Raw genomic sequence first — 8,512 nt, 5'->3', positions numbered from 1 at the left:
TTTTTTTTTAGTATTTTTTCCCAAGCCCCAAACCCTTCCTGAACTCTGGAAAACTAAATGCGCGATCCCGTGGCAGAAGCCTGTGCCGTGGTATCAGCCATCCAGCCATCCCCCTGACCATCCAAGGCACCCTTGGCAGAGTTTTGCTCCCTGCTGTGCCTCCTGGCCAGTTTCCTGAAGAGGTGGAGCACTCTCTTCTCCTCGCAGCCCTGGAAGAAGGAGGCGGCGATGCCGCGGCACAGGCGGCGCGCGAAGGGCTCCAGGAACGCGGAGCCGTAGAGGATGCAGAAGAGCAGCCCCACAACCAGCAGCACAGAGGGGTTGGGGGGCCCGGGGGGGCTGATCCTGCAGCGGGCAGAGCTGAAGATCAGGTGGTGGTGGTAGGTCCTGTTGAAGTCACTGAGCAGCAATGCCTCAGAAGGACGCCAGAAAAGTTTGTATAGAAAGGGCATGATTCCTATTTCAGCCTGAAGAAAGGAGAGTTAAAATGGAAATCCAATTTGGTATGAAGAAACCATTTGGGGTATGAAGAAACCAAAATCGACTGGTTACTACAGAAACATCTGCCTGGGGGTGTGGAATCACTGTTACAGCACTAAGAGAAGGACACTGAAGGGTGTGATTGTCACCCTGATTTTTAAAGATTTTCCAAGCCTTCTGATGTTTACATTCTTGTAACAAACTTTCTCACACGCTTTCTGTAAATAACTTATAGTTTTACATTTTTTTATAGAAGAAAAGAAATTTGATAGACTGTTAGTTTGTCCAGTGTCATTGGAGAGGTGGCACTTTCATCCTCCAATCCTCTGTCACTTTTAGAAATCTATAAATGTTAGAGTCAAAAAATAAACTTCCCCTTTTTCACAGCAGTGTGTGTGTGTCGTGTTGTTTCGTATCCTATAGAGACATGTGATCTCTTCAGGCTGAGTAACAGTGCAATGTGCAGGCACTGAGCACTGGGCGGGGTGAGATTCTGTCCTATCTGTCATCTGCATCCACTGGAACAGACATCATAACATGTATGAGATTTATGGTGAAAGACACCATCCAGACCATGGTAGTAGTGGCTGAATATCTGAATATTAGAGGCTTTTTCTAAGTCCTGAATCTTTCCCTGGAAATCCATCATAAGCAGGTATCTGCAGTGAAGATCCTGGGCTGGGGAAGGAGGCAGGCTGTGTGGCAGAAGAGGGAAGTTCAAACACCAAGCCAAAGCATATTGACTTAGAAACTGGGGAGGTTGTGGAAAGGATTGCAGAGGGCAAGGGCAAAGCCAGCAGGCAGGGATTGCTACTGAAGAAACAGCCCATGCAATAGGATGAGGAGACATTCTCAGTGTTCATCAGCTGCCCGCTGCCTTTCGGACTTGCACCCACTCTGCAGTGGGGGGACAGTGTCCAGGGGACTCCCATTCCTCCTCCTTGCTTAGGGAAGGGGCCTGGAGACACAGGGACACCTGACTGCCTGGTCTAGCAGTGCCTTTGCATCATGAGGCACTATGTGCTCCCTTCCAAGCTCCCAAGGGGCTGTAACCTGGAGAGTGTCGGCTGCTATTTGACACTCTGGGAGGAGCAGCTGAGGTTGTGCCACTGCCTCCTTCCCCAAATCCTGTTGCTCATCCCACTGGCTGCTGGGGACGGAAGTCAGGATTTTGTAAATAAGAGTACAAAGACTGCAATCCCCACCACCCCCTCCCTGAAGGGACACAGGGTCCCCCCACAGGGCAGGACACCCCAGGACTCACCTTGTATTTGATGCTGAGAGTGACAGGCACTGCAGAGAACTGAGCTGCCTTTCTCACCGCCGTGTCTGCCATGCTGAAGGCAAAGTGGTCCATGGCCACCAGCACCAGCATCAGCATCAGGGCCACGGTGACCAGCATGGCCTGCACGAGGCACAGCACCACTTCTTCCCTGGACAGCTTCAAGCCTGTTGGTCGGATGAGTTTTTTGGATGAGCCCACCAGGAGATGAGCTGCTCTTCTGTCTATGGCTAAACGTTCCAGCTTCTTGGTGATGTAAAAATTGTCAAAGCGAATGTTGGTGAGATAATTTTTCAAATACCAGGTGGACTCAAAGCAGAGATAGAGCATGAAGAATCCAGCAGCCAGTCTGTTGGCTACTCGTACAGAGTCTTTGACCAGTGCCTCAACAGACAAGAACTCTCTGCTAATTTTCTCACCAGCAAGGTGCATTTTTTGGTAAATCAAGGAGCTGTTCTGCAACAATGAAAAGCGAAAATGTCCATTCATAGGCTTATAAATGGAATGAGTGGCTTCTTGGACTGCATCCCCAAACTCCCAGGAAACTTTCTGTAGCAGGGCAGTTGAGTTCAGAAGGCTGTCAGAGGAGTTCTTGCAGATGCATTGAATGACCTGCAGTATGGTTTTAATGTTGCTTATGATGTTGGGTGTTATGTTCACCACTGCAATCATGATGCAGGTGGAGAAGAGAAGCTTCCGGCCCTGCTTGGTGCCTAAGGTGGGCATGATCATGGTGAAGACACAACGGGCAGGATGCACCAAAAAGAGAGTCAGGAGAAGCAGCAGGCTGAAGGAAATGGCCATGGCAACGGAGAGGTGCCAGGAGTACTCCAGGGAAGCAAACATCCAGTTGTAAAAAAGTCCTCCTATCACTGCTGTAATGCAGGAGCACTGCAGAAACAAGGTCCATAGCTCTCTGCCGTCTGCTGGGACAGGTTTAGAGTAAATCCACCACAGCTCTGCCATAGTTCTGTGCACCCTTGGGAACAGAAAGTCTTCACAGTAAACACGGGCTCTCATCCTGGAAAATCAAGTACCTGTGTGTTAGCAGAGGAAGTTCATAAACACTGATTAGGGGCTTTCTTGAGATGATCATTTATGGGGTTTTATACTGTCCTCCTCTGGGTGCCTCTGGTCTCACCCTTCTCTCCTTCCCTGCTAACTTCCCTGAGTTCTGGGGCTGAGATCTCCCCTGGAAGCAGCAGGACAGGGAAGTTCAAGGCATTTATTGAAAAATAAATACGAATTATGATGCAACTGTTCCTCTATTAATGCAATCACAGGAAAACATTGTGTTATTCTAGAAAAACCGTAATAGAGTCATTCTGAGGGGTCACCTCATTGGCAGTGGTTGAGGCTTTAATGCTTATTTAGAGGAGAAAGAGGAGGCTTCTGGCTTCTGTGGAAATTGTTAGACCAGCTCTGTATTTCAAAGGTTTTACATGGACAAGAGGAAGTTGAGTGGTGCTCTCCCTGCCTCTTAAGAGGAGGCCAAACACAAATCCACATGTTTAAAGGTGACAAGAAAACAGTTCCACACTGAAGCTGCAGTGCCAGGGGAAGTCTCCAAGGACAAGAATTTGGCCACTACAGACAGGATGAAATGTCCCATAAAGCTATTCAAAAGTCTAATGGAAACAAACATTTGGGAAAGAACATAATTTCTCAGGCCTCACATCCGGAGTGACTCTCCAGAAACCAGAAAACCTGGAGGAGAGGAGAGCCTGTCCTGAGGTTAAACCCAGCCACGCAATCCCTGTCTCCCACTGTTGGACAGCAGCCTCAGCTATCCCTTGAGGGACAAATTTAGCTAAGAAAGGGGGCTTTCTGTGAAAAAGCCATACAATAGCTATCAAGACAGAGAGAAAGAGAGGGAATAAAGCTGACTGTACATACCCAGTGGCAGTGAGGTGCCCCAGACTTGCCCGAAAACTCTCCATGTTCCAGTGCCTCACTGCTCTGAGAGAGGATCCTGATGTGGCTGTTGGGAGAGGCAGGGTGGGAAACCAAGGCAGCACCAGAGAACCAGGACTCCAAACCCAATTTGATGTTTTAAGGCAATTCAGATCAGCAATCCCTGAAGTGTGCAAAACCTGGTGAGTGAAGCCTGGGGAATAACAGCACTACAGAGCAGTGCCAGGATGCACAGCACTGCTCGGGCTTCACACTATTTCTGATCTCACCCTTATTGCAGAGAAGGCTTATTTTAATGACACATTAAGAAAGAAAAAAGAGACAATGACACATGGGCTGACAAAGATGGAACAAGGATCCTGGAACCAGGGGTGTCATCATTCCATATGGGGAAATCAGATGACTACTCCTCACACTGCCCACCAGCAAGCAGCGAGAAGGGCTGGCATCTCTCTCAGGGTGGAAGGGACCTTTTCCTCTTTCAGATATCCTATATCTATGCCCTATATGGGCACAAAAGGCACAGCAGGATCCAGCAACCCAGTTGGTAACTGCTCATCTGTTCTGACAGGCTGCTGCTCCCTGCTGAAACTGTGTGCAGGGTTCACAAATGGCTTCAAGGTTCATCTCACTGTCCTAGCAGGGGAAGTTTTAATCTTGAACCTTTCTGAATTCCTGATAGTCAGCAAATCCACTGCAGAGAAAACCCAGCCTCAGTCAGGATTCCCAAACTGTTGAGAAGCTCCCAGATGTACAGGCCAGGATGTGCAGTCCCCAAGGGACCAACTTGCCTGGCCCCCAGGATGTGCCCAGCAGAGCTCCAGCCACCAAACCTGCTCACCTGGAGATGAGGACCAACCACAGTGTTTGCTCCTCAGGTATGAGCTCAGGGGTTACAGGAGCCTTCCCTGCCCCTTGGCCAGACTCTCTCATGCTAAGCCACCATTTGTGGGCCAAGGTGACACAGCTCACCCAGCTGCCACTGAGCCCATCCCCTCTGGGGACCCGCTGTCCCAAGCCAAGCCCTCCCGCCAGCTGGGAAACGCCGGGCCCCCGGGATGTTCTCATGCTCCCCTGGGTGGGAAAGGGCAAAGGGCTCAAGGTCAGCCCTGTCCCAGCCACCCCTGGGGACAAAGCACGTGGGGCTCTGCCCTCCAGAGAAAGGTGGGAGAGCAGCACCTTCCCCAGGGGACGTGGCTGGATCCCATGGCAGGGGCAGGAATTGAAGGACAAGGAATGAGGAGCACAGCAGGCAGAGCAAACCTCTGCCCTTGTGCCCTTGCTGCTCCACTCAACAGCTTCACTTTATAGCTGAGGGTTTCATTTTTCCTGTGTGGCTGGTGGAGCAAACCTTTCCTCCTCGTGCCCTGGAGCACAGGGGCCAGATGAGAAACTCTGCCGGGCTCCAGCCGGGCAGAGGCACCAGCCAGGCGGGCAGGAAAGAAAGTGCTGTTTGTTTGGAGCATCCATAGCAATTGCTTGCACAGGCCATGAATTAGGTCTTTAATTCAATGTGCACGCTAGAAGGGACTAACCCAAAAGACCCATAGCTGGATCCTGCAAGGCTCATCAGCTTCTTCTACAACTAAACTCCTTTCTCGCTCTGCTTCAGAGTGAACTGGTATTAGCATCAGCCCCTGGGACCCCATCCAGGCGATGCAGGCAGCTTTCTGGGGCAGAAAAAGAAATAAATTTAGCAATAGGCTATAAAGAACAAAAACCTCTCAAGTCCACAACATCATGGTGTTTTCTGAGTCTGCTACACCATCTGGCAAAGGCACCTGAGGTCTGTGGGGACACTGAGCAGTAACTCTGGCAGCACTGATTGTTTGTACTTATACTTTGATTTTTTCCTCTGGCTCTATTCAAAATTGTTGTCTGCCAGCTGGACCTCCAGCAAGGGCATAAATCTGGGGAAACTTTGATTTTATATACCATGAATGACTTGTATAAGGATAGAAACCTAAAAACCTTGCCCAGAATACAACGAAGAAGCTTGCTTTGCCAAAAAAAAACCCCAAAAAACAACAAACAAAAAATAGCAGCAAAAACCCCAAATACCAGCGTGTGTGTTCATAGGGATACCTGGGGTTGAAGGCTGGGAGTGGGAAAGGGGCAGGACTGGGACACGGGAAGGGCAGGATCACACATTGCAGCAAAGCAACTGTGACATCTTGTGGTCACACTCTGCTCAAGGACCCTGAGGTCTGGCTCATTTTGGTTCTGCAGAAAAATACTCTGTGGTTGGGAGAGTTCTAAGATAAGGAGCAATGCTGTGTCCTCCTGGGATGCTCCAAGGTGCCTTTTCCCACCCTGAGTCATTTCCAGATGGTATAAAAGGAATTTGTTTTCTTGACAAGCTCCAGTGTCTGTAGAGCCTAAACTCTAAAATTTTATAACATCACCAATTTTGACTTTTTAGCACTACAGGAGGAGCCTGAGCCCCACATGCCTGTGAGCAGCTTGCTGGAACTGTGAGACAGCAGAGGATTCCTTTGGCATCATTTCCAGGAACCAGAGCCTGGCTTCACCTGGATAAAGAACGAGCACTGAGCTTGTACCCACCAGGACAGCGGTTTTAAACTCAGTTCTGAGTGCAGACTGCAGTGTTTGGGGTGGGTCTGTGCCAAGACACCTGCAGGTTCAACCTGTGGTGACAGCGTCACCTTGTCATGGTGACAGGGATGGGAGGGAGTGCAACGCTGTACCCCAGGCAGAGGGTGGGGTAAATGAACTATACAGCTGGAGAAAAGGGCTGGAGAAAGAAGATGAATGAAGGGCTAAAATAGAATTATTTAAGTCTGAAGATAATTCTCCGTGGCAGTATCATCTGTTGATCATGCTATTCTGCCCACTTGAAAAATTGAGGGTGTGGGAAAGGTTAACTAATTAGGGGTGGTTCTTTGTTTGTTAAAATCACTTGACAATGAACAACTTACAGTAACACAGAGCCAGATCATGTCTTCTTAGGTTACTACTGTAGAAATATAGGAAAATCCCAGCACTATCCTTTATAAGGGATAAATGCGATATGGGAACCAAGGCTGTCTGACCTGTAATAGCTGAATTCCTTATCATGCTGGACTTCCATTTGTTTCATGACTGTTTCCCTGCCTCTCCTGAAATTCCAGCATTGCTGCTGAGTGCAAACTGATGAGCACAGCTTTGGAATCACTCCCTGCTGTAAGGACCCACAGAGCAGCTCCTCCGTGTGAACAGTTTGTAAAGCAACTCAAATGCTTCTGGGATAAAAGACAACGACGAAATGCTTTCCTACTACAAATAAACCAAAATTATTTTCTTCCGAGTGTCTCAGGAGAACATATGGATGTTAGTCCAGGACTTGATAGGGAACATCAAAGGAGTAAAGCAGAGATATTCTGGATGTTGAATTTCAATGAGTGGCATTTCCTGTTAATTAAAATTCACAAGGAGGCTGCTAATGTGAATGGCTTTTGTGATGGTTGTTGGATTTTTACATTCCTAGAGAAATGGTGCATAGGCAAGCAAAGTTCCATTAAAATAACACAGTCAAAGTTATAGAAGGTTACTACAGCACTTGAAATACCCTTTCCTGGGAATTTTCATATCTCTACACATATCACAGACCCTTCAAAACTAATGGGGTTGACTTGCCATTAAAAGCTACTTTTGGCAAATCTTAGTACTAGCAGCAGAAAGTGGAATCAGAAATTATTCATGCAGGCTTGTTCACCTTTGAACCCCAGAAATACTAAATCTTAAAATCTCCACTTAAAAAAAATAATTAAAACTCAAGCGTGCCAGACCAGTCCTACTCTCACAGAGGCCTGAGTATAAAAGAGTAGAATCAGATAATGCTGTTGTCCACATGCCTTAAATCAGATCCTCTGGGGAGCCCTGGGAAACACAGGGGCTGCTGACAGAACTGGCAAACAGGTCTTGGACTAAAGAGGTTTAGGATCCAGGTGCTTCTTACACCTTTCCCAGGTGTGCCAAGGCCTCGTTGTGCACCTTGGGTAAGTCACTGGTCCCCTCTCTGCCTCAGTTTCTCACGTTGGCACAGAGATCACAACCCTGCCCTGGCTGCATTCGTGGAATACCTCCTGATCCCTGGATAGACAATGCCACAGGCATGCCAGGACACTGGAAGTGATGTTTGGAGACTACTACACAAACTCTGTGGTCTCAGCTCTGCTTTCAAGCCAAAGAAAGCCATCCTGGATTCGATCACATAGGATGCACCAAGTCAGAGCTGAGACCATGAACAAACCTGCGACACCTGAGAGAGAGCTGGACTGGATGTTAACCTTTGGAACTGGGTGATCCCAAAGCCCTTGCTGCCTGTCCTGCAGGCTGCAGGGACAGAGGCAGCTCTGTGCCCGTGGCTGACAGGATCCCCTGCAGCAGGAGTGGCTCAGGGCAGTGGGACCGCAGGGCTCCTTCCTGTGGGCACAGCCTGTTCCTGTTCCCTGCTTGTTCCCTGTTTGTTCCCTGTTCCCTGGCCCGGGACAGCAATCCCGTGCTGTTCACGGGCAGCTGGCTGAGAAAGCAAACTGCAGGGAGCAATTTTCCCTTCCCATTCAGCCCATCTTTGCTAAGGCATGACGAGGAGCATCCAAGCAGAACGACAGTGCCCAAACCCAGCACAGCCAAGCAGGGATTTGGGGTGTGCTCAAAGGCTCTTGAGCAGAGCAGCCCTGACATGCTGGGGCAGGTTTTCCCATTGCTCCAGTGTTTAACAGGTCTGCACTGCCCTCCTGCTCCTCCACTGCCCAAATCAGGGATGAAGCTGGAGCAGGGGGAGGCTCAGGCTTTGTTTTTCTCCCCCCGAACTACAGAGCAAACAGGACCATG

At 49.0% G+C, this 8,512-nt stretch overlaps 1 protein-coding gene across 1 annotated transcript; it reads right to left on the bottom strand.

The window, feature by feature from the left end:
• Nucleotides 1–3,702, bottom strand: OCSTAMP (osteoclast stimulatory transmembrane protein). Its single transcript, XM_005422324.2, has 3 exons — nt 3,659–3,702; nt 1,745–2,783; nt 1–467 (listed from the first exon to the last, which is right to left on the bottom strand). The coding sequence occupies exons 1-3, from the start codon at nt 3,700–3,702 to the stop codon at nt 54–56; spliced, it is 1,497 nt and encodes a 498-aa protein (XP_005422381.2). The 3' UTR covers nt 1–53.
• Between the last annotated feature and the right edge of the window lie 4,810 nt (nt 3,703–8,512).

This window comes from Geospiza fortis, unplaced genomic scaffold (assembly GCF_000277835.1).
Source record: "Geospiza fortis unplaced genomic scaffold, GeoFor_1.0 scaffold188, whole genome shotgun sequence".
Taxonomy (NCBI): domain Eukaryota; kingdom Metazoa; phylum Chordata; class Aves; order Passeriformes; family Thraupidae; genus Geospiza; species Geospiza fortis.
Note: the sequence above shows the minus strand (reverse complement) of the source record. Positions and strands in the feature narration are given on the sequence as shown.

Coding starts and splice junctions, on each gene's coding strand:
- OCSTAMP (XM_005422324.2), bottom strand. CDS start 3,702: ATGGAGAGTTTTCGGGCAAGTCTGGGGCACCTCACTGCCACTGG. Junction 2,784..3,658: donor GGGCACCTCACTGCCACTGG/GTATGTACAGTC, acceptor TTGATTTTCCAG/GATGAGAGCCCGTGTTTACT. Junction 468..1,744: donor CTCTCAGCATCAAATACAAG/GTGAGTCCTGGG, acceptor TCCTTTCTTCAG/GCTGAAATAGGAATCATGCC.